We start from the raw sequence: 26,661 nt of genomic DNA, 5'->3' as shown, positions 1-26,661 counted from the left end.
TAATCGCTAAAAACAACCAAGAGACAGCGAGAGGGTGAGTGAAGGGAGGGAAATAACAGAAGAAAGAGGGAAGAAGGAGAAAGCAAAGAGGTTTTAGCGAGGAGGAGGGCGAGGGAAGTGGCATGATTAGGGGATAGTACCATGAATATCTATGGAAAACCTAGAAGAAAGCAAAGAAGAACAAGAATCACTAGAGATAAAGCCACAATATAGCTTGTTTCTACAGAAAATAACAGATCTCGCCTCTCAAATGGGGAATGGGCTTTCGGGAGTCCATAAAATGTGCATAAAGGAATATATCCAGAGATATCCCGAGATGGGAGTTACCAGAGCGAAAGGGAATGCATCGATTCAATCAAATATCTGGCGATTCATAACCCATAACGGAATGCCAGGCCGGAACAGGAGACAGTAAAAGCCTTGGGGCTGTTGGGGCTACTGGGCTTTGGGCCCGGCAACCGTTCTACTTTGCTCTACTCATCAGTCTATCAGGCTCCAATAAAACCATGCCAACAAATCGAATCATCGGGCTACTTGCAAAGCAAGTGCGAGAGTTGTGAAATGCTGAACGAAGGACAGGCCAAGACGGGCGGATGGAGGGCATCCGTCAGCCGTCATCCGTTTGCTGCAGAACAGGCCCCACTGTAAGTGTGCCTGTAGTTTGGAGTTTCAGTTAAAATTCAAGCCCAATTAATTCGCTGGCCAACACTCCTTCGATGTCTAGACGACGGTCGACTGTCGCTTGGCCGAAAATACATTTGCCCGGCCCGAAGGCACTCGAAGAGGAGTGGAGGAGGGACAAAATAAACTGGAACATCAAACAAAAAGTGTGTGTTGCTGTTTGCTAACTGGGTTAACCATCACATCAGGTGGGGGAGGAGGGTGGAGGGTGGAGGGTGGGGGCACCCACTCCTGCCAGTGGAAAGCGCTTTTCCCCGCTGGAGCTGTGTGTGTGTGCCACTCAAGTGGCATGGCCCCCAAAACTCCACTCCAGACACCACTCTACCCCCCTGCCCACGACTGGATGGGTGGAAAATTCAATTTAATGAAAATGCAGCCAAGTGCTAAAAAGCCTGTTAAGTGGTCCAATGAAAGGGAGACAGGAAGCGAGCGAGGGAGAGCGAGACCCACCTTTGACCTACCCCCACCCCCCCTCCACCCCACAGACATTCAGCCACAACTCTGTAGCAGCAGAAAAGCAACTCTGACCAAATGCAGAGATAAATTTTAAATAAATTTCAAGCACCATTTGAGCCAAGCATTCAATTTACGGTTTTATGAGGCAGCTGCAAGCGGTACTCGGATATGGGAGCCCAAAAGATACATGCATACATACAGTGGCAGATACAGATACAGCGTACAGCGTACGGCGTCCACTCCCCAAAGGAGGGTCAGGCATTCCATTCCGACTGCCAGGTTAATTAACGAATGAATCTAACGATCAACAAATTGGCAATTGATGAGCATTCAACCTTCTGCCTGCCCCTTGTGCCCCCCTCCCCTGCCCCCACCAACCCCCTTAATCACCTACAAATTTGCAAGCTGATCGACAAAAAACAGAGAGACAGCTGAAAAAAAACTGGGCATAAAATGTGTTGCGTAAGTTGGCCAAAAACGCAGCTGTTGCTGCCACAGTTTGCTGTCAGTGGGCCAGTGGGGCAGGCAGGGCGACAGGCAGCCAGGCAGCCAGGCAATAACCGGAGGCTGTTGCCCCTGCCACATGTTGGGGCTTGCTTTTGCTTTTGGTTTTGGTTTGGTTTCCACTGTCTACCTTTTGACGCATCGCACGGGCGTGGTGCTGCGGTTTCTTTCTGCGTTTTTGTATCTCGTAGCTCGTGTATCTTTGTATCTTTTGCCAGTGTTGTAATTGAATTGCGGCGCACACGTGTGTGGGAGCAGCAGCAGCTCTAAGATTGTTGCCACAATTAACATGCCTACCCCCCACCAGCCCTCGCCCTTCCCCCTAAAGCCCAACGAGAGTGCGCACAAGTGAGCACTCGGTCGGGGGGAGGGGTGGTGGCGGGGCGGGTGTGGGGCAACTGTGGTATTGCCTCCCTTTTGATGGCTCTTCGGGTTACTCAATCGAGAGTGGTGCAGCATGCGGCATGCGGCAGGTAGCACAGGTGTGGCATCACAGCCCCAGACAATAGCTACCCCTCCTCCGCCCCCTTCCCCGTAGCCAGGGATGGGGTAGGGTGGGAAATGTGGAATTCTTACATTCGGAAAGTCTTCCACTCTTCCAAGATAATCCACTAAGAGCCAATGCTACTGCTACAAGATGTATTCCCCCCTGTTCTAGGCCCCGTACTATCATTCGATACTGGAACATTGGAAATACCTTGAAATGAAAGACATCTTCAGGCTTGTTTCAATCTTTCGGAGCTCCTCCTTGGATTTCCCATTATTTCCCCTATTCTGTTCCCTACTCTAACCCAACCCCCATCACCCCCCTATTGTGCAACTCCCTGTGTTCTTAGCTATAATAAATATTTGCTTTTTCCGCCTTATATTCCCCCTACTCTACTCTTACCATTTCCCCGTATTATGGTCTTATTCTTTCAATCCATGAATCTACCCAATCTTTGGCCCCTTTCGAAGGAAGTCCAAGCCATTCCGACGATGGTAGTCGATATCTGGGGCATACGTGGGGCATGGTGGTGGTGTTTCGTGTCTTTTTTTCGATTTTAAACGATGAGAAATGCTTTCCTTCAAAGATCTTGGCGACTCTTTCCATCCAATAATGGCATTATGTCCGGTACGCCACTCTTATACCTCTTATATCTCTCATACCTCTTATACTCTTCACAGATGCCCCCGCCCTACGGTTGCCCTCTACCGCGGTTGACATTTTTCACCAGAACTAACCGCTGGCGCCATCTACTGTACACCATTTTGTACCCCCCCCCCCCCCCCCATAATTCCCCCTATTATCAGCCCAAACGTAATTCCCCAATTACCGTTCACACAATTATGGTTTATTCATTTGATTTATTCAACAATTTGCATGGCTGTCATCGGGGCAGCAGCAGTCTTTCTTATCAGTAGTCCCCCCGCCCTCACCCCCCCTCTCTTGGGGGCAAATTCACCTTGACATTTCCGCCTTTTGAGTCATTGAATCTATTTCCATTGTTGACACCAAAAGTGCCGTTTATTTGTGCGAAAAAGATAAGCCCCAAACCCCAAGCCCCAACGGGAAATTGTGTCAAAAGATAATAATTTATTTTCAACAGATGGAGGGGGAGGGGGGACGGGGGAGGGAGGAGAAGAAGAATATGTGCTGATAATGACGTCACTTTTTGCGTGTCAACAATTTCCGGTTTCCTTTGTGCCCTTTTTTCCATAGGGGTGTGTAGAGGAGTGTAGGGGTGTAGGGGCGTGGGGGGGATGTGTGGTTTTATTCTAATTAATTGAGAGAGATCCCCCTCTTTGGCTGTGAAATGGAGTTCACATTTTGGTAATTGGAAATTAAATGAATTGAGCAGGAAAGATGGATGGAGAGGGAGATCGAGAGAGTGGGGGAGAGAGACGATAAAACTTCCCCCTATCGAAGCCGAGGGACAACCGCAACACACACACACACACACACGATGACTGCGGGTCAACGGGTCTCAGCCTTTCTCTCCCTCTCCCTCCCTCTCTCTGTTACTCTTTTGATTGTTCATACAATTACATGGAACAATAAAATATAGTATATTCCGATGTCACATGTCACATGGAAGCCAGTGAGCCCCCTCCCCCCTCCAGGCCCGACTATATGCAGATAAGAGGCGACGACGCGACGACTGCAACCAGCATCAGAGAGCCGCCAGAGAGCTGGGGGCATGCCGCATTCACTCCCTCATTCATTGTGGAAGTTAGATAGAAGTTCAATTCCCTTTGCGGGAGACCCTCTGCTGGCAAGACAAAGACTTTTCCCGGCTGCTCGGCTGCAGCAAATTATGCATGCAAAATAACCACAACACAACTTTCACTCATAAATTAATTGTTCAACAAAAACAGTGGAAAAAATATAGACATAAATATTAAAAGCAGGCAAAACCCCACAAACTACAGTCAAACTTCTTTAAGGGGGAAGCCATTTTCCCCAAGGAAAAATCAATAACCAAAAGGCTATATTCAATAACTGGCGGAGACTTTCATCGGGGAGTTCTAAAGGCTCTGCGGAACAAACGAAAAAGAGCCTCCAAAAGCTCCACTTTTTAAACTTTATCTTTCACGGGATCTATTCTCATAGATCTCCCACTAGAGCTGAGCAAACGTAGATACTTTGGGTGTCTTCTATTGCAATTGCTGTGGCCACTGTACCATGTACCCCCCTCCCCCCTCCCGCACCACACAGGTGGCCATAAAAATCCGTAGGAATCATGAAATTATATTAAGCAAATGTCTGAGTAATCGACCAAAAGAGAGGGGAAAAACGGAGGAGAGATAGAGTAAAAGGGAAAGATTGAACGAAACTCTTCGTTTGCATATTTAATCAATGGATTGCCGGATTGCTAGATGGATGGCAGGCCACAAGATATTGAAATATGTACACACACACACACATGCGAGAGTGTGTGTTAACCTTGTAGCCAAATGGACAATAAACAGGCACAGACATGCTGCTTATCGCAATTGCAAGAGACAGAAAGATACAGATACAGATACAGAGTGAGATAGTGTGCGTGTGTGAGTGTGAGTGTGTCTGTGGGGACGATTTGTGGGCGGCAATTTGATCAAATGAGATTGAAATCGGTTTATAGACGGGGGAGTTGTTTCTGTGGGGCCAAAAGTGGGTCAAATATCCAACAAAAAAGTAGTCGCTACATATTTTGTTTATGAAGTGAGAGAATGAGTCATGAAACGAGTGGAGATCCCTCTCTCTCACTCTCTCTCTCTCCGATTCCAGGTAATTCCAGTGTTCTGGAAACGCCTTTTGCTGTTTTGTAAATTTCCCGGTATTTCGAAATTAACCAATTAGGAAATCAAACGAGAAAAATAAACAAAATGTAAAAAAAAAAAAAAAAGTAAGAAAGAAAAAAACCTGACCTTTGCCCATCCGCCGTTATTATTATTATTATTGTTTTTTGTGGTTTCCACCGAGCGAATCGCCGATCGCCGAGTGCGGAATGGAATGGAATGGAGATCTCTAAACAGACCGCAGAAATTTCACACGCCGCCTCTGTTTCTGAAAAAGTGATAAATTTTCAAGCTCCAGCGGCAGAGGCGACGGCGACGACGACGGCGGCACACTCGCTCGCGTCTGATCGTAATTTATGCCAACCCAAAAATTACAAAAAAACAAAACAGCAACCCACACAGAAACACTCCACACTCCAGACGGACGGACGGACGGACAGCTAAACAGATGGACGGAACAGAGAGCATTGCTTAAAAAATGCACAAGTTAGCAACTCATCGTTTCCCCAAGGTCGTTTATGCTCCCACACACACACGCACACACGTACCCCTTCCTCTTCTGCTCCCCTCCCTTTTTCATACACCTTTTTTCGATGACTTTTCCCATTCCATTCCCATAGATTCCGCTGAAGCCAGCAAAAAAATACTTTGCACACAACCAAAAATCCCATTGGATGGGAGAGGCGAGAGTAGAGAGTAGAGGGTTTGCCTTGTCAATGAAAAAAGTGTCAGGGCTAGAGATTTAATTAAAGCGAAAACAAAGCCAAAAGTAGAAACCCCCAGCCACCAAAGCAGCAGCAACAAAAGTTAGTGAACCTCTCTCTAAAAATACTACAATGGCCGCAGACTCTCCTCTCTCCCGCTCTCCCGTTCTACCGTTCTTCCGTTTGCACTTGCTGTGCTAGAACGGGAGAGCAGGCGAGTCAGGCGAGAGCAGACGAGAGCGGAGTAAGCGAGCGAGAGAAGGGTTCGGGTCCATCCGAAATTCGCAAGAAAAAAGTCTAAGAGTGTGAAAGAGAAAGGAAAGGCTGACGCGCTACTGTCGGACGCTGCTGTTATCGTTTGAATCTCCGGCTGCTCTCCCACACGCACACGCACACACACTCTCCGCTCTCCGCTCTCTCACATGTTGTCCCTTTCGCACTTGTGCCCAGGCACGGACGAACGTGTCAATGACTCGCGCGACTGTTAATGTTTTTAAATTTAAGTCTACAACAAATTAAATTTTCGTAATAATTAGTTTTTGTGTTTATTTGTTTTTGCACAGAGGTACTCGCATGTACCCTGCAAAGAAGGGGGGTTAAGGCTGCAAAAAGATTCGATAGAGGCATAACCTTTTTGGTTTGCAAATGCCCGATTAGATTATAATCATAAATTCTTGGCAAATCACAAAAATTTCATCGTGAGATAAGACTTTCTGTTGGCAACAAATGCTGGCCCACGGGGTATCTCCGTCTTCGACTATTTTGGGCACTCGGTGTCGTCGGCTATCGGTGACATTGGGGGAGCGGAGCAGTTTATGCCTTTTATGAGCCAGCCCCTACTTTGGGTACTCGTGTACCCGCAACCCCCCGCCCCCCGCCCCCCTTCGACCTGCCCCTGGCTAATTGTGTGGCCTTTTTATGGGTCTGAAGTCTGTAGTTATTTCGTTCCTCATCTGCTGCTTGTGCTGCTGTGCCTGTCTGTGCCTTGCCTTTTGGCTTTGGCTTTGTTTTTTTTTTTTTTTTGTTTCCTGCTTCATTTGCTTATTGGCTTTAATGTACTTTGCATGTTTTTTTTTTCTTTGAGCTGCTTGTCGTGTTGCAGCCGTGTCAGTGCCAGTGCCAGTGCCAGCGGTGCCCCTTCCCCCGTCCCACTGTATGGATGGCTGCGCGCCTGCGCACACACACACACACACACACACACACACACACAGCTACAACAGACTCGGGCAATTATTGTTTAAATACCCTACATTTTGGAAGGGTATTCCGATCCCTACGATCCTACCGGAATAAGCCCCTAAGCTCCCCTTTTCTATCCTTAATTTTCGCCACCTTTGGCGTGCTCTATCAACTGGGCCTCTCTCTCACTCTTCCGTAATTGGGTCAAAGTTCAACCAGCTATGAAAATGCTAATTGCACGTCGCCGCTACAGTTCTACGGATGGATTGTCGTGGGCGAAAGTTAACGGTAGGCGGGCCAAGCCCCAAAATATTCGAAACAATCCATGAATCGGTGACAAATCCGGCCTTTTGGCAATTGAGATTCATAGGAAAATGCCCAAAATGGTTTATTTTTGGGGGTTTCTTTGAGTGACTCATTCATTCACTCATTCAAATACAGTGACAGCTGCTCCAGTGAAAGGAGGGAACGATTGCTTAGAGGAATCTTTTCATTGAGAGATGATGGTCGGATTGATTGGATTTCCTCTGAGGAGATCTATCAGGGTATTTAATGACATCTCTTGTGGCATTTAATGAATAACTGAATAGATCTTTCATTGCGCTTAATGAATGGTTTAATTAGAAGTATTTGATGCCTTTAAGAGCTTCAATATTGTAGTTTTGTGGCTTTAAGAAATCACTCTGTCTCGCTATCTCTCTCTCTTTCTCTACCCGTAGAATCAAAGCCGTTAAAACGTTGCACTTGTACGTGTTCTACAGGGAGCCACATGTGGTGTTCCTCCCTCATAAAGGTTCTTCCCGCCCCCTGGATCCACCATCCACCAGTGCCATGGAGGGAGTCGGTGACTCACGAGAAAGAGAGAGACGGAGCCGTGGCTGGGGCTGGGGCTGGGGCTCTGATAAAAAGGCAATTTACTCGTTAAAAGCGCAGTGAGAAGAGTGAAGGAAAAAAATGAGCTGAATTATCAATAAAACGGAAGTGAGAGAAGCAGAGGAGCACAGAGAGAGAGAGAGAGAGAGAGAAGGAAGGGATAGACAAAACATAAATTAAACTAAATAAAGCGCAAAAGATTCGCGGAAAAATGGCAGAATGGAATATCGTTTGTCATTTAAGTGGAATTCCAAAACTCAGGCCGAAATAAAATTCAAAATAAAATTATGATTAAGCCAGAAAAAGACACACACACAGACACACACACAGCTGTGACGTTTGATGGGCTTCGTATCTGTGGTTGCTGTATCTGTATCTGTATCTGTTAACCGGTTAACCATTCAGTCAATAAGTTGGCCAAAAGCACAGCCAAAGACACAGAAACAGCAGCAGACGGCAGACAGCAGACAGCAAAATGCCAATGAAATGAGACTGAAGCAAGTGGCTGTCCCGTTCCCGGTTCTAAAGTCACACATGCAGATACAGATACAGAAAGTATCTGCTGCTTCTGGGCATTACTCATGCTAATTTCACACTCACACAGAGACAGATACAGAGACAGAGACAGCGACAACAGTATAATGAACTACTTTAAGGCGTCCAGAGCCGAGTTGCGTTAACAAGTTTTCTTGAGCAGCCGCACAGTGGGCTGGCCTCCCATGGTTACCACGTGCCACTTGCCACTTGCCACAGAGCAGAGCCCTAGATCGGGGCAGAGACTGGTACCTGGTACCTGGCACCTGGTACCTGTAGGCCTGTGTGGAGTGTGGAGTGTGGGTCGCAAAAACCCATTGAAAGACCTATGAAATTTAATAGATTTCATGAAAGTATCCATCGGATTGGATTGACAGGCTTGGATTGGCCAAGTAATCCATTCCATAAGTAACCCCATATAGGGGGGGTGCCATTTCCATTTCCAAACAATTTGAAAGGCGAATGGCGTGTATGAGGTAAAAGTCCAAAGAATATAAACTCTTTCTCCCAACAACAGGTTTTTCTCTGTATGCAAAATATGGGTAAATGGATATATGGATATAGTATTTCCGGATTGCGATTACTCATTGATTTTCATTTCATTTCGCCATTAAAACAAGTCTCTAGCGATGATTAAGAGTTAGTATAAGATTGAATAAACAAATTTGTGGGGGTTTTTAGGGGAAACTATCTTTTATCTTTTATTATACACAAATGATGGAATTTTTGGATGGATTCACCTTTACTTAAAGCTTAATATTTGCTATAAACGACGATAAACGACAAAAAGCCCCGGAGAAACATTCATGAGATACATTCCTTGCCACAAACAAACTCCCTTGAAATCCCTTGAAATCCCTGCTGCCTGCCCGAATTACTCATTTCAGAAATATGCGATGATTAACACTTAGTACAAGCCCCAGTTGAAGCTCAATTGAATCCAAAGATACTTTTGTGTATCTCTACGCGAGAGGCAATAAAGAACTTCAGACAGGCAGACAGGCAGGCAGCGGCAGTGGCAGCGGCAGACACGACTCAATTTTGTGGCATTAATCACACAAAAAGCTGTGTGCCCCATTGGCTTCGACGACCCCCCACTACAGTGGAGCCCCACTCCGGCAGCCAGCAACAACTTGCCGTTGGCCTCCCAAGCGCAGGCGGCGGCGGCGGCGGCGGCGGCATGCCACACTTTTTCTTCTGCTTGCAACAAAGGCTAACGGTAATTTTACAAAAGCAAATGTCTATTTTTGTGCCTGCAACTGACGTACTGGCTCTGGCTCTTGCCTCTGGTGCATAGTTCTGCTCCCCCTGCCCTCTCCTTCCTAGTCGTATCTTTCAGATACATTTTAAAGCATATAATTTAAATACAAACACAAAGTCAAGGCATTGTTTTTGAGCGAAAGAGACGGAGAAATCTTCTCTGCTGCCCCTGCCCCTGCCCCTGCCGCTGCCGCTGCTTCTGTGATTATGATGATGATGGCTGCCTCTTGTTTCCCTGGCGTTTCTCCCTTCTTGTGGAGTATCTTTCCCCGGAGAGAGGGTATCACGCAAAAGCCCAAACAAAACTCGTTCGAGCAGATAGCTCCCAAAAAGGCAAAAAAAGGCAGATATAGTTCTTGAAACCCTTTCCTAGGGTACCACCCCATTCGTTACTCGACTTGCACATTCCTCTCATGTCTTGCGGCCAGAGAGAAATGTGTTAATGTGTGAGAAAAAGATTGTTCTGTTCTCGTTCTCGTTCTTTGGGTTGAATTTTTGTTTGGGTTTGTAGTCTATTTTTTGTTCTGCTTTGGGACAAGTTATTAGACGGCGGGGAATAGCGGGCCAAACAACTAATTAAAGCAGCGCCAGAAAGAACCACAGATGATGCTGCTGCAGATACAAGATACATTTGTGGGTGGGTGTGTGCGTGCGTGTGTGTGTGTGTGTGTGTGCAAAAACGCAGTCAAGCAGAAACCCTAATGCTAATTGCTAATTATAAAGAGACCACAGAAGTGACGCCGCCGCTGGCTCTCAAAAAGAGACTCTGAGAGATCGTTGCTCTCTCCTTCTCTCTCTCTCGCCCAAAGTTTAAGTGAAAATTTCCATACAAAAAAAAAAGAAAGCTGAAATCTGAAATCTGAAGCAACATGCCAGCCCCAAAAAACAGTATTTATTGCTAATAAAAACTATACAATATAATAGATAAAATATCGATGCATTTCTTACCTTGTAGACCTGGCCGTAGGTGCCATTGCCAACAACTTCGATCAGCTCAAAGATGCCAGCGGGATCCTGCAAGAAAACAGAAGGGAAGGGGGGTTAAAAACATGTGTGAGAAAAATCGCGGGGCAACACGGGAATCCTTCGGTGGCAAACAAAGGAGCGAGCAAGCAGGGACGAAGGGGTAGGAGGGAGAGCCCCAGAGAAGGGAGTTCCTTCATACATAAATACACGTACAAATAAGGAAAGAGACGGCAGACAGAACGATGTTAAAAATATACAAAATCCTCAAATTCCAATTGGGATTCACGCACCTCTCCCCCACCCCCCATGCACCACACACCACACACCAGACACCCTTTAAAGCCATACAAATTGCAGGCGGGGGTTCATTGACACGAGACTCACGAGAAGGGAGCACGAGAGTGCGATGGACGTGACACGAGATACATGTGTGGAGAGAAGGGCAGGGCAGGGGGCAGGGGGCAGGGGGGAGCATGGAGTACAATGCTTTCTATTTTTATTGGAGCGCAGGTGGAAGGGGAGGCAATGGGAAGGGCTTACAAAAGCCGACAAGAACGACGGAACGACAGGTAAAGGCAAATGCCAATTAAAATAACAACAAAAACAACACGAACGGCATTTCAACAGGTAACTGAGTGTTTTTTTTTTTTGTTTTTTTTGACAGCCCCAAAGGGGAAAGGCAAGAGGGAATGAAGAAGTAGAATTTAAATGCTGATGGAGAAGCACGAAAGGGAAATAGCAGGAGGTTTAGGGATAGAGAGAGAGAAAGAGAGAGAGCAAAAGTGCAGTTACTGCTCCAAATTCCAAAAGAAACGACCGATGGAAGACCTAAGGTTCCGAGTTTCCAGAGGGGATAATACCCAAGGAATACCCCTCAGATATCCCAGTGATGGAATTGGCCAGAAATTGGGGTACAGATCGGGATGCCGTCGGGAAGCAATGACCTCTTGGGGTGGAGTTAAGGTGGCGATTGGGGGCGGGGGGTACGAAAAATCCAATCATGGCAACGGAAAAGTTTCTTGTTTTCGATTGATTTACGATAGTCTCACAAATTGTCAACTTTATTAGACTTTAATCCCAAAAAAATTCCCTCCCGAAAGGTATATCCCACCCGAAACAGGGGATTTCTTTCTTTGGAATGAGAAGGAGAGGGAGAGACAGAGGAGGAAGGGACTCCACATAAATCTCCAGCTCCCTCAAAGGTAAGGGGCGGGACAGAGGTCTCCTTAAGCTTACGGCCAGAGAGACCCAAAGGAATTAAAGCGAGTAAGAGAGAGAGAGAGAGAGAGAGAGAGGAAAAGACAAAGCCTCAAGAGCCGAAAAAAATAGAAGTAAAAGAAAGAAAAAGCAAACCGAAACGAAACGAAAAAAGTGCAGAGCAAATAAGCAAATAGTGGGGAATGACGACGGAGGGGGTAGAGGGAGAAAGGCAGAAGAACTATGGGAAGCCGCTCTAAGTAGATTTATGGCTGCCTAGCGAGCCCCCGTCCCCGCCCCCGCTCCCGCCACCATCGACGGGAACCCTCCTCCCCCTCCCTTACCCGCAAAAGTGTGTCAAACAGATGCAAAGAGCACACACAGCGCGATAGTCGGAAAGGGAGAAGGGTGAACGGGAAGGGAGGGGTAGAGGGGTAGAGAGAACACAACTGTAAGTGTGGGAGAGAGGCATGTGATGTGTGTGTGTGTGTGTGCTGGGAAGTGCAGCAGCGGCAATTACTGCTATTTATGGCTGATTACTTCACCGTTGTAAAAAATCAATTAAAAATGCACGAAAAATGAACTCAATGAATGGAAGAGCGAGAAGGCAGAAGGGAGTAAGCAGAGAGCCATGGGAGAGGGGAAGACAGTCGGGGAGTGTCTGCTACTCCATGACTCATTAGCATTGTGACATGTTAAAGCAGAACGAGCACGAACAGCCAGTGCATAGAGCGAGAGAGAATGATCCGTTAGAACAAAAGTTCTCTCGCTCAAGCTCCCTCCCTCTCTCCCTTCCACTCTATGTCTGTCTGTCTGTCTGTCTGTTGGTCAGCGAGCACTGCCTGCTCGTTTGGTTACAGTTATCAGCAGGCAAAACAGGCTGTTTGCCTGCTCGCTCACTCTTTCCTGCTGCTGCTGCTGCTGCTGCCAGTGCCAGTGCTGCTGTCCAGCTGCTGCCACATGCGTCCCCTCTACTCACAATCACTGCTTCTCTATCTTCTCTTCTCCTCTCCTCTTCCCTCTTCCCATTTGCCTTTTGTTTGTCTTTCGTATTTGTATTTGTCCAAACGGGTACAACTAAAACTAAACAACCCGATCCGTCGTCGGGCCGTCAGACCGTCGGGAGGCCGACACGGCGAGAGAAGCGGCGGACCAACGCAGCCGCCGACTGGCTGTGGCAACAGTGGGGCCTAGCCTCATCCTCCCGGGGAACGGAACTCCACTTCTAATTTCGGTTCTCATTCGCCCTAGCGAGTCTCCACCGTAGCCGAGGAGTTCTCTTGTCTCTCTCTCTCTCTTTTTTTTCTTCTAGTAGCTGCTTTTATTATTACAGTTTTGCCTGGCCTGGAAAACTGGAATTCTTTTCGTTTCGTTTCGTTTCGTTTTGTTTGTCTAAAAGCGCAACACTCACTCCTTCCCTTCTCCTCCCCTCTCCTTTGTCTCTTTGGCAAAGGCTTGGCCCAGTTAGCGGCACAGAGGAGAGGCTGAAGAAGGAGCTGGAGATTGTCCAAAAACAGGACTGACTGCATATTAGGAGTGGATGGTGGGGTCTGGGGTCTGGGGTGGTTAGATATGCAGATGCAGAGGCAGTACCTGATACGGCTCAAAAGAGACAGAGAGACAGAGAGAGAGAGAGAGAAGGAGAGGTGTGGAGCACACTCACAATAGTTGTGAATTTGTTTCTGATTTGCTTAAGTTTTTATGCACACAGAATGCGAGCCAAGGCCTCTCTCCTTCGACTCCTTCGACTATGTAACTCCGAAGAGGCTCCCCCTTCCACTCCATTAACTTTATGTACTTTGCCTGGGATTTTCCCCATGGGCCTCGCTCTCAGAGAGAAAAAAATGTACCGAAAACTGATAAATTTCCCTTATGATCGCCGGCATATGAAAGCAGAACTGATTGTTGCTGATTATTTCCCTCTTGGGGAAATTCCGTTCTTTAAACATTTGAATTTGAGAGTTTCCTCATATAAAAGTGTTTTTCCTGGGTTCCGATGTTGATTTAACCCACAAAAACGCAGCACAGAGCACACAGCACATGTGTGGATGATATGGATTGTGGATCGGATCGGTTTCGTCGTTTTCCTCAATCCACCAGCAAATTGCAGCGCACACACATGCAAGCACACGCACACGCACACGCACACATGCACAGGCGCACAAATGCAAACTAAAATGTGGGCGAACACGTTTTTTATCGCAGCCCAAAAATGAAAAAAAAAAATGCAATAAATGTTGATTAAAATAAAACCGAACAAAAGAAACAAACGATGAGAGGATGGAAAGGGAGTTGGAGAACTCGAGTTATCAGGCAAATGCAGAACATAAAAGAAACTGCAGTAAAAGAGAAAGAACAGAGAGGGAGAAATAAAAAAAATCATAAAAAACCAATTAAGGAAATTTGAAATTTGTGTTCCAACGAATGCAGTTTCCCCTTCCCCCCTCCTCCTCCTACGACTGTATACATGTATCTTATCGGTTGAAGCTTATCAGAGTTTCGAACTGAAGGAAACCTCAAAAGGGAGCCCCTGCTCCCCAGCCCACCCCACCCCACCCCTCACTCTCTCTCTTTCTTTCGTTCTACCATCGCACTGTTCAAGCTTTAAGGACTCTGACCTTTTTACCGTTTCTATTTCGGGACATTCCCTCTTCTCCTCCCCTTCCATCAGCCATTGTTGGAATGACCTTTAAAAGCCACGCACAGACAGGTCAGAGACGAGACGAGAGACGCGACGGAGGCGCCCACGCGCCTCTGCCAAAGAAAGAGAAGGCCAACAGCCAGCAGCCGCAGCAGCACAGCAGCAACACTTCAAACATACACACACACACACACGCACGCACACAGACAAGAGTCGTCATATTCTGCTGCCATTTTTTGCTGATTTTGCTTTGGTTGGTGCCTTCGTTCTGCCAGTGCTCCATCATCATCATCATCATCTTCATGCTGTCTGGTGCAACACACTCACACACACACACACAGAGAGAGAGAGGGAGATTCACTCAGCGGCAGCAGTAGACACGCATGGACATGTCTGCCTCCTCTGCCTGCCTTTTAATAAAGTAAACTAAACAATTTTCATTCTTGTCTCGATTTGTGTCTCCTTCTTCGTCTCTTGCTTCTGCTTCGACTATGAACAATTTTTCATAAACACACTCGACTCGCACAGAGAAAGAGATTCTCACACGCAGACAGGCACATGCCAGTGCAGAGGCGACGACCCAAGGCACCACCCTACCCCACCCCTACTCCCCTCTCCGTTGCACACAAGCAGAGTCAACAAACGGACACTCACACAGACATAGGCACACTCACTCACAAGCACACATGTACATTCGGTGGGTGCGCAAAAGAGCAGGCGCCCAATGTGGGGCCCACCCCAAAAACCAGCATGGTGAGTTTCTCCATTCTCCCAGCAGAGCTTAGGCGTGGTGGGAGACGGTGAGTGGTGAAGTGCTTTTGGTGAAAGAGAAAGGCGGCAACAAAAACGCATGCGGCATTGTGGTGGCGGCCAGGCCACCTCTCTGTGCGTGTGGAGGGGGGTGGGTCGGGGAGCCAACCAATTCATTGAGAAACGAAGCGAATGGCAAAAAAGAAACGAAAAATACAAAAAAGAAAAGAGAAGAGCTAGGCAAAAGCAAAAGCAAAAGCAAAAGAAGATGACACCGGCCGGCCTCTGATAATTTGGTGGTGGGTTGGTGGGTTGGTGGCGGCTGGAATGACGGGTGGGTGGTGGATGAACATGAATGGGGGCGAGTGGTGGGTGGGATTGTCTCATAATCGAGCAATCGAAAACTTAATGCCAATAAATGCATTTATCAACTCGATTATTGTGAATCGCTCTCGTTGAACGGGGGGAAACAGTGAGAGAGTGTGACTCTGACTGTGACTGAGAGGGTGCAACCTTCCCCTCCTGTTGCCATAGCAAAAAGCATGAAACGTGAAACGTGAAACACAAAGCACAAATTTCTTTTGTTGTAATTTTCAACGAAAATTTACATAAAGGGGAAGGGACCTTGACTGAAAATGGCTCCAATAATAGAGAGCTGAATGCAATTTCTGATGGTTGTATAACTGCCACAAAAGCCAAATGTGGCATAGAACCAAAACGGGGGCCAGCGCAGGGTGCATTATGTAGCGGGAATACCTGACCGTATATGAGACGTACCATGGTTTTAAGCAATAATCAGCTGCAAAATTCCAGGCGGAAGTGGATTTACCGTTACAAAAACACATGGCCACACCTAGCCAAAGGGGAAGCGGAGGTGTAGAAAATAAGAAGAGAAAATAAGTGCGAACGGGAACGGAGCGATAATAGAATGCGAGAATAAAGAGGAGCAACGCGAATAGTGGGAGCAGCGATTGTCGAGAGGGAGGTGCAGCAATTAAGTACAGGGGGCGGGGGCTGGCACGGTCCCACGGGGTGATAATGAGCACACTAAACACACTGGAACACCGCTCCAAAAATAGCCACCGAAAGGGGGAGGGGCTGGTCGTATGAGATCAGATCTGATCGGGTGTGGGGATATATTCACTTACCTTCAGTGCCGTCAAATCGATATCATCCAATGAACAATTCACGGATGGAGCCAGTTGTTGTTGCTGCTGCTGTTGGTGCGCCATTTTGATTTGCTATTTTGTTGTGTTGTTCTCTTCTACTCCCTTCTTCTGCTGCTGCTGCTGCTGCCCCGGAGATTTGCTGCTGCTACTTCACGCGGAAGGGGAGAAGAGGAAGGAGACTGTAAAAAATAAAACACCAATACACACAAGCAAAAACACACGCACACACAAAGAGCACTAAGGCAAACGGGAGAGAACTGCAGTTATTTCTTTAGTATTTTCTCAAACAAAAATACCAGCCAACAATATTAAATACTGCAATTAACAAAACTATTTGTTGCTCTGCCTTTAATACAACTTTTCTCTTCTTGCTTTTGCCCACTGCTTCTTCTACGCTCTGTATTGGTGTTTTTGAGTGTGAGTGTATGTGGCTCTCCCTCTATGAGTGTGTGCTAATGTGTGAGCGTGCCTCTGTGTGTTGGCGTTTGGCAAACGGGGCGCGGCACGCACTTTGCCGTGATTTTTCCGGCACAATTTCCGCACAAAATTTCTGCTTAGTTAAACATTTCTTTTTCCACTCTTTCAGCACACTTTTTCACAAATTTGTCCGCTTTATTTCTGCGGCGGACCTCCCGATGGACCAGCCAACACCTATACAGACACAATCACGCACACACTCTACCGCTGCCCTATACGTGCATGTGTGTGTTTGTGTAGGTAGACAGAAAAAAATCTGCCACTCGCTCGAATCGGATGCCGTTTTCGGCTGTTTTTCTCTTTTTTGGGTACTCTTTTTTTACATACTTTTACACGCACAGCGTTTGGTTGGTTTTTATTCACGCCTGTGCATTGCACAAATGCTTAATAAACTTAAGTTACGATTTTTGTGCAATCAGGGGAAAAAATTCTATACGCGAACCGACGCAGCGACAACTCCTCCGCACTGTTTCCAATCCGAATGTATCTTAATATTAAACTATCTTTCACTGTCCGTGTGTGTCTCTCTTTCTCTCTCTTTGCACAAGTTTACAAAGTTTTCGTCATCTGCTTTGGCCTCTTCAGACTGCCGCACATTTTCTTCCTTCTGCTTTTTTTTCTTTTGTTTCTGTTCCTCTTTCTCTTGACACTGACGAGCGAAATTGAGTATTGTACACTTTTTTATTGTACACTAGCAAAAAATTTAGTTTTCAATTTGTTTATTCGACGACGCGCGCAGCAACCCGACCGCGCAGTTCAAAAAAAAAATTGGGTTTGTGATGAGTGTGGCCGCGGACTTATCGATAAAATATACCGCCCGACCCTCAGAAATATACCGAAACATACCGCCTCATTTTCAAAATATACCGTAAATATACTGACGAATTCCAGTTATATTTTACATATTCCTCGTTTTTGATTTTCCGTCGAATATTACTAGCTATATAGAACATTTAGCCATGCCATCATACTTTTATACGATTGATGAATCAATTTTCAACTTAACTGGTTTATTTTAACCACTTGCTTTTATTATATTTTGCGTAAAAAGAGGTTTTTGAGAAAAAGGTAAAACAAATGAAACGTAATAAAACGTAAGAGAAAAATCGTTCCAATTGCTCAATTTCTTTATTCCGTTGAATAATGCTGCCTAACTAAAACCTTTAGCTTTGCCCATATAATTTCAGGCCATTAATAAATAAATTTTCTACAAGATTGGCTAGTTTTTAGTACTCCCATTTATTGTATTGTGACTGCAGCAAGGTTTAAACAAAAAAGGTCAACAAAGAAACAGTGGCAACGTAAGTGAGTATGAAATGTCACGCCAACCGGAGTTTGGGCCCAGCTATACCCTATTTCGTTAATATATATGAAAAACTGTTTATCCAAGCCGTTTAAAAACGCAATGATTATGGTCTTGTAAATATATCTCGATCCCGATACCCATTCTTGGTTTCTATAAGGAGACCAAACCATGAAAATATCGTTGAAATAGGTTTAAAACAGAGACTAAATTGTTTTTGCATTAATTGGAGCCTGGGATGACAAACATATTATCAATTTTATAATATTCCTTTCCCTAGGGTATGAAAATTAGCGTTGGCAGTAGCAATTTTATTAATACGAAGAATTCCTCGTTTTTGATATTCCGCCGAACATTACTAGCCATATAGATATCTCAGTTTTGCCCACATAATGATATATGGTTAATGAATCAATTTCCTACAAGACTGGTTAAATTTAAGTTTTCATTTTTTTTGCATTGTTCATAAAAACGGGCTTTAAGCAAAAACGGTCAACAGAAATTTCCACTAAATTAGTTTCCTTACATGGGAACTACACGCCAACTACACATTTGCCACAATTTAACGAAATTTATATGTAAGTACCAAAAGCGACACCTGAAGGGGAGAACTTGACCACTTAGGACCCCTCTATTTAAATAGTTCAACGACTTGAGGTAAATGGCGGCAAATATTGCTGATTTCAAATTGTTCTTGTAGATCAGATCCATCTTGTGCTTCCTCTTTTCTTACAAAACACCCCCGATATATTTCACCGGAACTGCGCTAAAATTGTTAAATTTACATTATTTTTGGTGTCCGTCAAGGATTGGAAACCGTATTCGTCGGTTTTGATATTCGATTGGATAGTACTAGCTAGCTAGGACGTCCACACCTGAACACGCAAAATGTCGTTAAAAGCTTTAAAACAGAGACTGACTAGTTTCTGCATTCATTGGAGCCTGCGCTCACAAAGATCAAAACGAAGTATTTAAATAATTATACATTTGTGTTTTCTTGTTACATATTATATTTCTTGTTTGCTTAAAGTATGATATTTATGTTATAATTATGTTGTGTGGTTCATGGTTCATGGACCATAGATTTTATAACTTTTAAAAGTTTTTGTTCAACAGAGGAATGGGATCAGACCAGTTTCATTTGTGTAGTGTGTGTTTGGGAGCGCTCCTGCAAAAGAGTTCTATGCCCAACTCTATTCCCTATTTAAGCAATTATTCCCCTTTTTTATTGCTTAATTCCATAAGGGTGCAGGGTGCAGCTTGTAGGGTGTGGAGACTGTGGTTCTATTGGCGAGAACTATTTCCACAGCTGCCCATGAACAATCTCCAGTATCATTTTCTTACGAAAATAGCTCATGTGCTCCTGATTGAATGTCAGCGGCTTTCCCCGAGTTATATATTCGGCTGTCATACAGCTAAACACACCGCAGTCTGATCCGTTCGTTTGTTGCGGACCATTCAACACATTTTCAATCCTAAAGCCGCTCATGTCGTACTGCACCTTGCGCTTGTCTAGCGACTCGGCAATAATGTAGTTCTTAAGGACATCCAGGGCGATGTCATTCGGGTATCCAAGCGAATCGTAGTAGAAGATAGTCTTATTTTTGAAGTGTATGATGGCCATGCACCAACGATTACTATTGCAGTGCACAGGCACTAGAATGATGTCCTTGCTGAACACATCAATCTTACTCGTCCAGCACTTCACAGCATCGAACCCACACTCGAAGACGCGTTTCAGAAAGACTGTGCTCATACTGTAGACACTGGGCAGAATTCCCTTCTTCTGCTGCGAACGTTCGATGAGCAGATTCATATAGAAATTGATCACTGTGTCGTTCACCCGGCTCAGGTCGGTCAGTGTGCGAATATCCTTTTTAGTGATTGTACGCGAATATTTGGTGATAAGAGGCTGCAAACAGATCAGATCAGAACAGGACAGACACATGCATTAGAAGGGTGAGGTAATATGGCATGGAATGGAGCGAGACAGTGATCCTATTCGAATCAGAAATCTGAATATGGATATATTATAGATGGCAGTGCTTACAGCATTGTCTGGGCCTGTCACTATGTCTTGCAGCTCCCGCAACTGCCCATCGGTGATGGGAATAAACTCAATTTCCTTCTCGAAATCATAGCGAAATAATAGGCCGCTGGACTGCTGCATTGCCGGGACTTCTTCCTGATGCTCTGTTTCGCTTTCCGCAGACCTGAAGAAGCAACACATAATCATAAACTATTCAAAAACTATCTCTTTATCCTCCACTCACTGTGCCTGCTCGCTCTCAGAGCTATCGTCCAGTTCGATTATGACGGGCTCCTCGTCAATGATCAGACAGTCGTCGTCGGATCCGCTGCTGCCATTGCCATTGCCCTGTTTTTCCATGTCCACGGCAATCGGATATGAAATGTTACGGAAAACGTGCTGTCAACAGGGCGATACTTGAAAAAAGAGGAGCTCTCTTGTTTTTCGGCACTACAAATAATTCAAAGCAAATGATAATAAATACTAGGAATACTTTGTTGAGGAGAATCAGTTGAAATACTTATGAACGCTTCCTTGAAGTATCGTAGAAATATGGTGCTGGGGTTTCAGTTCCGTCGCCGGTGCCGGTGCCAGCTGCCACGCGCCGCTCTTCGCTGCTTGGAGGAACCGTCGCCGGTTCCGGCTACTTCAGTGGCAGTTCCATCTTTCGCATAGATATAGAGCCTGGTAAAGGTCCTCAACGATGACGCGCTTCTGTTCTTGTTCTTGCCCTGGATCTAGAACCTCAAAATTTCCTTCGTCAAAATCCGCTTGGGTTGCTTTTCCTTTTCTTCTCAACGGCATCAATGGCTGGGCAAAGACCAGACTGTGGCGATAACACGAGGTCTGCGGTGCGGGGCCAGCAAGTGCCTCTTCAGGAAGAAACAGTGACAGTGCCTGTTCAGGAAGGGACAATGACAGCGCCGCCTCTGTCCGCAAATTTAGTACAGACACGGCCTCTGGCTGCTGCTGTTCGATTGGATGACGACTCTGCTGCAGAAACTCTTCTCAAGCCGTGTGCTGGTGGGACTGCAGATTCTCTTCGACGGCCTCCTGCTGCTGAGGCTCGGGTGAGAGTTTACTCGATGAGGATTGTTGTTCTGTTCATTTGAACCGCCCGCATGTTGCCGGCAAAGGAACTGCTCTAGTAACTATCGTAGCAAATAAGATTTGGCGGAACTTTTTCGTTGGAAGCCAATATCAATACAAGATCAATTGAAGCGAAGCGCCTTTGTCGAATGAAACCGTCGAAACCGAAAATTTACATGTGGCGTCGAACTTCTGTCAGATATCGATTTGACATCATACATTTTGCATGTAACTTACATGTCACATTGCAATACATTGACTGAGTATCTTGACACTCAGCTTTTCAGTAATATTAAACCGGATATCAAAATCAAGGAATATGTAAGTATACAAAAATATTTTGATAATGAGACACTATATTTCGGTATATATATTTTTCTCTTCGAATCGGTTTTTGGCTCACTTTGCCACTTTGAATCTCTTTGAATCGGTGTAAATCGGCTAACAGCAATGAGTCTGAGTCTCAACGTTTTTATCGTTGGCTACATTCAATTTGTATGAACCAGCAACATGTTCCGCGGATTAAAATTCCAATAAAATATACGATCCGACCGTCAGAAATATACCGTCTCATTTTCAGAATATAAATGACGATTGTCAAAATCACTGTGACAACCTCTGCTTGCTATGGAACGCGCTCGTGGGCTTAATTCAAATTTTACCGCGTAGCAACTTTAGCAATGATGCTGTAGCTTCTTTCAAAATTATCAATTCAATGACAATAACAGGCATGCGGTTATACATCTATCTATGACTTTTTCGTTTCGAGAATATTCCACTTGAACTTGTCCAATTTTTAATTATAGATTCAGCCATAGAATAAATAAGGAATTGACAATCTCTAGCTTAATTAAACCACGCGGCCACCATGGAAATAATAACAATTGAATAAGCATTTTATACACTTCCCACAGCACAATACCCATCATATGCTGCACCATCGTTTATCATACGCAATTATTATACGTCGTATACTTAATAAAGTCAGTAAAAAGAATAAAAATATATTATAATTAACAAAAAATGCAAACAAAAAAACGTGTAAGATGGAGGGGCCCAAAAACCAGATTTTTTTTTGTTGGAAATTAGGTCTTCGTTTTTATTTAGACTTTTGCATCATCAATCGAGTCTGAATCGGAATTCTCAGTCAAAGACTAAGAACAAAATAACAAATCGAAAAGTGAATCAATGAATTTTCCATTGAACAAGATGCTACTTTAATTTGTTTATTTGTTTTTAAAGCGGACTCCATTTGATTCCAGAAATTGCTGGAATAACAAAATAGATAAGATAACTAACAAAATAACCAAAATAAAATCTTAAGTTGGACGTCAGTGGGTTATGTTGTTGCCACGGGGTATAGTTTAACCTGTTGGTGAATCATAAATAACCCAGAACCTTTGTTGTTTCCAAAGATTCTTAGTTATTGAAACCAGCTTGAGTCGATGGATGAATAGAACTCCGAAAGTCTCAGGTTCGGCTCGCCTTTGTCTGGTAGAAAAATATTAAAAATAGCCAAAAGACCCAAATCATTGAGAAATTGATGATGATGATGATGATGATACTACTATGGATGAGATGAGATGAGATGAGGATGATGCTACTACGGAAGGTGATGTGGCAATTGCTTGACATTCAAAATAGCCTGTTGCATTAGTCGCAGTTCAAAGATGGCCGATTTTTATGGGCCCAGCGTGGAACGTGAAGTGTATTTATTATTTAAATAGTTAAATCATTCTGTAATCGAGAAACTGCGCAGTTTTCGTTGCTCCCTAGAATGCCACGGCCACGGCCGGCCCTTGTAAGCCCCCTAATAAGCGCCTTTCAATCGTTCTCCCATTTCAGCACCCATCACGATCCGATTCCAAAGCGAAACGATCCGAAAAATCTCCGTAAACAAAGAGGTTGAGAGGCTCTAATTGCACTCAAGCCGAGCGTATTGAACTGACACTTGATAGCGCTCTGAGTGATGTGATTACCATCGTGCATATAATATATGTTGTGTATCTAATTATGCACAAGACAAGTGAGGCGGACATCGAGAGGGTCGGCGCATGTCTAAACAGAAAACTTCCGCCGATCTACAGGAAACCCAAAGCCAAAGTTGAGTCAAAGCTGTAAATTTTGCATTAATTAAAAGTAAAAAGTGATTGAAGCGCTCAAAGATGCTTAATTGTAAATAAATCATAGCCCGGTAACAGAAATAAAGATACACACATTCCAAGGGTCGACTATGCAGTATCCTGTTATGGAAATAAACACATCTATTTGTTGTATTCAAATGTTTTGGTTATGGTTTCGGCTATACGACATTCCAAGACCAAGTTTGAGCAAACAGAGACCTTCGGGGTAAATACATTATTAACAAAAAGATAGCTACAGATGCAGAATGCATTGAGATACAAATATGTAAATGGGTAAATGTTTCGATTGATCGATGAAGTCCAGCATGGATTCTTTTCCAGCTTCATCATTGTGCAAATATTTTCTTAAACCTCTGGCTCTCATTGTCCGATACACCTGAAACATTCACGGATGGTATGGGATTGGATTTTAAGTGTTCCCACAAAACCATCTTTGAGATACTCGAAACTGACAGCCAACGAGCGTACAGAATGCCACTCAAAGACCAAAGACGGCGGCGGCGGCCCCTCTTAAAGGGTTTCAGCAATAGGAACAAAAGATGGGTAGTCGATAGAACGGCAAATATTAGATAACTAATTGGGCATACCGCATACATATTATTGTATTGTACAATTAATGATGTATCTGTGTATGTGTCTGTGCGAGTGTGAGTGTGAGTGTGAGTGTGAGAAGTGCGAATTTGAGCGACGTTGATAATGAACTTCGAATTGTTGTTACTGCCGATCCGACGACCGCTTCTGACGCTGAGTAAGAAACCGGACAGGTGATGCTGGTCGACTCGGCAGCACACAGTCGGAGCTCAGGCACATCTTCATTCAAATATCGGAACGTCGGGATTTATGCAAAGCGCAGAACAACAACTAAAAACAAGTCCGAGTTGAAAGTTAGTATATAAGCAGTGCCTTGGCTTACTCGGATATTAGTAGCGCGCCAACTGCAGAACAGCGAAAACGTAACCCAAACGATACCACTGGATATATTGTATCTAAACCCCAAATATTTCGATTTAAGCCACAAACACCCAACACAATGAAGTGCTTCATTTTGGCTGCCCTGTTGCTGGTTAGTAGACCACCCTAGAGAATTTGCATAATTAAGATGAAATTTACGACACGCGATTAGATGATCTTCGCTGAATGGGATCTGAATATATTCAATTAAAGTCCGGGTTGTGACTCCATAAATGTCAGCCGCGTGTGTGTCCGGTCCGCCGCGAATGTCAGTGCAAATATTAGTTGTACAATGTGCAAGCAAACAAAAAATTAACTTCAAGTTACACAGACAAGTATTTTTGTTGATCAGTTACTAAAGCCAAGAAATGACATCATCGGCGGAGATGATCTATAGAATCGTGCAGCGTGTCGTTAATATTGTATAATATTGCACAAGCCATCTATAATTTTTGGCCATCGTTGCTGGCAAATTGATCTCACAGTTAATCCAATTCAATCGACATCTTCTTTCAGGCCACAGCCGCCAGCGGCGAGAACATCTTCAAGATCAACATCACGCCCGAGGAGGCGCAACAGTTTTTGAACAGCGCCCAGCTGCGTGGCATCGGGGACATCGAGTATGCCCCAAAGACGGGGGAGAACCCCCTGCCCGAGGCCAGGAACGAGCAGGGACAGTTCGTGTACATGGGTCGTGTGATCGAGCATCCCGAGGAGTATGTGGAGGAGCACTACGACGCCCATCAGTACCACGGACAGGACGGCCTGGGACAGTTCGCGTACGGCTACAGGGACTGGAACCAGGGCAAGAACGAGAAGCGCGACGAGACCGGCAAGGTCACCGGATCGTACAAGTACGTCCAGCCCCATGGCCGTGACTTCGTTGCCACCTACTATGCGGACAAGTCCGGCTTCCATGTCGAGGACAATCGTCCCGCCCATCTGAAGCTGCCGGCCACCAAGACGCCGGCCGTCCTCAAGGCCGAGGAGGAGCACTTCCGACTCTGGGGAGAGCTGGCCGCCGCCGCTGGCCACAATCCCGATCCGTACGCCGCCGAGTACCAGCAGGAGGGTCGCTACCAGCCCACGGAGGCCGAGACGCGCGAGTACGTGCACGAGGAGCCCGCCTATGTGCCCGGACCCGAGGAGACCGGCGAGCCCAAGGGCTTCTTCTACGCCTTCGACTACAACGTGCCACTGCTGCGCAACAAGGAGGAGCGCGCCGAGCTGGAGCGCCTGAGGGCCGTCAACAACAAGGACGAGTAGGCCAGGACCCCGGGGTCCTCGGGTCGCCTTGTACAGGAAGTTCTGGAAGGAAGTGGCAGCAGCATTCATCAATCAGCATATATCTCAGATATTATCAGATATTATTTATTACCTCTCTTGAAATAAATCGCAGATTAAACTACACTTTTGTCAAATACGATCTTTTATTATTACATATACATATACATACATATAAAAAAATGTGTGGGTGTTTTCTTTGCTGGTTTCTCTGTGTGTGTGAGTTGTGTCAGTGTGTTTTTGTTTTTGTTTTTGTTTGTGTTGTAGAATTGTTATTGTTATCCAACATTTTACACGCACTTTTCGCGCTCCCCCCCCCCCCCCCCCCCTCACCCCCGCCCATACCCCATAATTTTCTTGCCATTTCATTTCGTTTCCTTACCGCTTTTCAAGTAAAATTATTGCTTTTTTAGACTTAGACTAAGTTTTAATTTGTAATTATAGTGTGATGTTGTGGTGTTCTGTTGCTGTAATGGTCATGCCATGATTTAATACTAATTTTACACGAGCATTTCTCATTTACAACCAGTTAAAAACTAGCATATACTTTAGGGTTCGTTCTCCATCTCCATCTACATCTTCAGAAGACTTCCGCGGAAGTCAGGAAACTCTACGTCTAATTATACATAATACCAATTGAAAGCAATCGATTTTGATTAGTTCTCATACACTTTTACTGTATGGCACACCTTAACGAACAAAGGAATAGAGAGACTCTCAAAAGAACAAAAGCCCAAAAGGAGAAAATCGTTTTCTGCTGAAGATTCTTCGATTCATTTCAAACAAAATTATATTTCATTCGGTATACATGGTGTATTTCTTTCGATGTGGAAACAAAATTTGATTTTCGATTGGATCACAATTGAAATTTCCCTCATCTATGGGAAATATACAAAAGAGTCATTCGTTTCGTTTTGCATATAAATATGTGTGTATATATTTTTATATGGCAGCATTGTTCAGTCCGATATTGCAGTTGAAACATTTACTTTTTCCTTTCAGTTGAGTTTACCGAATATTTATTCGAATTTCTAGTTTTTTCTTTGTTTGATATCATATTTCAGATGTGATGATGGGGTGAATGCATGAATGGCTGGCTTCCTTTGAAGTTGAGGGATTGGGTGTTTTTTTTTGTTCTTTTTTTTGTGATGGGTTAGAAAAACAAACAATTAAAACACAGCTAAAAAGTTAAACGACAGCAGCAGCATG

General features: G+C 44.9%; 2 protein-coding genes and 1 pseudogene across 6 annotated transcripts in view; 1 reads left to right on the top strand and 2 right to left on the bottom strand.

Moving 5' to 3' along the window:
* Nucleotides 1-16,250, bottom strand: part of LOC6599627 (serine/threonine-protein kinase mig-15) — a 33,835-nt gene extending 17,585 nt beyond the window's left edge. For all 5 annotated transcript variants that reach the window (XM_026993732.1, XM_026993729.1, XM_026993731.1 and 2 more), the window contains exons 1-2: nucleotides 16,155-16,250; nucleotides 10,401-10,466 (exon numbers count right to left, since the gene is read on the bottom strand). In XM_026993732.1, coding sequence (XP_026849533.1) covers nucleotides 10,401-10,466; nucleotides 16,155-16,238 — 150 coding nt within the window. In that variant the 5' untranslated portion in view covers nucleotides 16,239-16,250. The remainder of the gene's footprint in view (nucleotides 1-10,400; nucleotides 10,467-16,154) is intronic.
* Nucleotides 16,251-19,252: 3,002 nt separating this feature from the next.
* LOC6599628 lies at nucleotides 19,253-20,344 on the bottom strand (annotated as a pseudogene).
* Nucleotides 20,345-24,134: 3,790 nt separating this feature from the next.
* On the top strand, nucleotides 24,135-25,589 carry LOC6599629. Its single transcript, XM_002024703.2, has 2 exons — nucleotides 24,135-24,280; nucleotides 24,685-25,589. Exons 1-2 carry the CDS (start codon nucleotides 24,248-24,250, stop codon nucleotides 25,432-25,434), a joined length of 783 nt encoding a protein of 260 aa, XP_002024739.1. The 5' UTR covers nucleotides 24,135-24,247; the 3' UTR covers nucleotides 25,435-25,589.
* Nucleotides 25,590-26,661: the final 1,072 nt, after the last annotated feature.

This window comes from Drosophila persimilis, unplaced genomic scaffold, assembly GCF_003286085.1.
Source record: "Drosophila persimilis strain 14011-0111.01,24,50 unplaced genomic scaffold, DperRS2 tig00000885-arrow-arrow-pilon, whole genome shotgun sequence".
Classification (NCBI taxonomy): Eukaryota; Metazoa; Arthropoda; class Insecta; order Diptera; family Drosophilidae; genus Drosophila; species Drosophila persimilis.
This window is presented reverse-complemented; position numbering and strand designations above follow the sequence as displayed.

What these genes read in the sequence shown, in the direction of transcription:
- LOC6599629 (XM_002024703.2), top strand. Translation starts at nt 24,248, where the DNA reads ATGAAGTGCTTCATTTTGGCTGCCCTGTTGCTG. An exon ending in TTTTGGCTGCCCTGTTGCTG is followed by an intron (nt 24,281 to 24,684) that starts GTTAGTAGACCA and finishes ATCTTCTTTCAG; the next exon opens with GCCACAGCCGCCAGCGGCGA.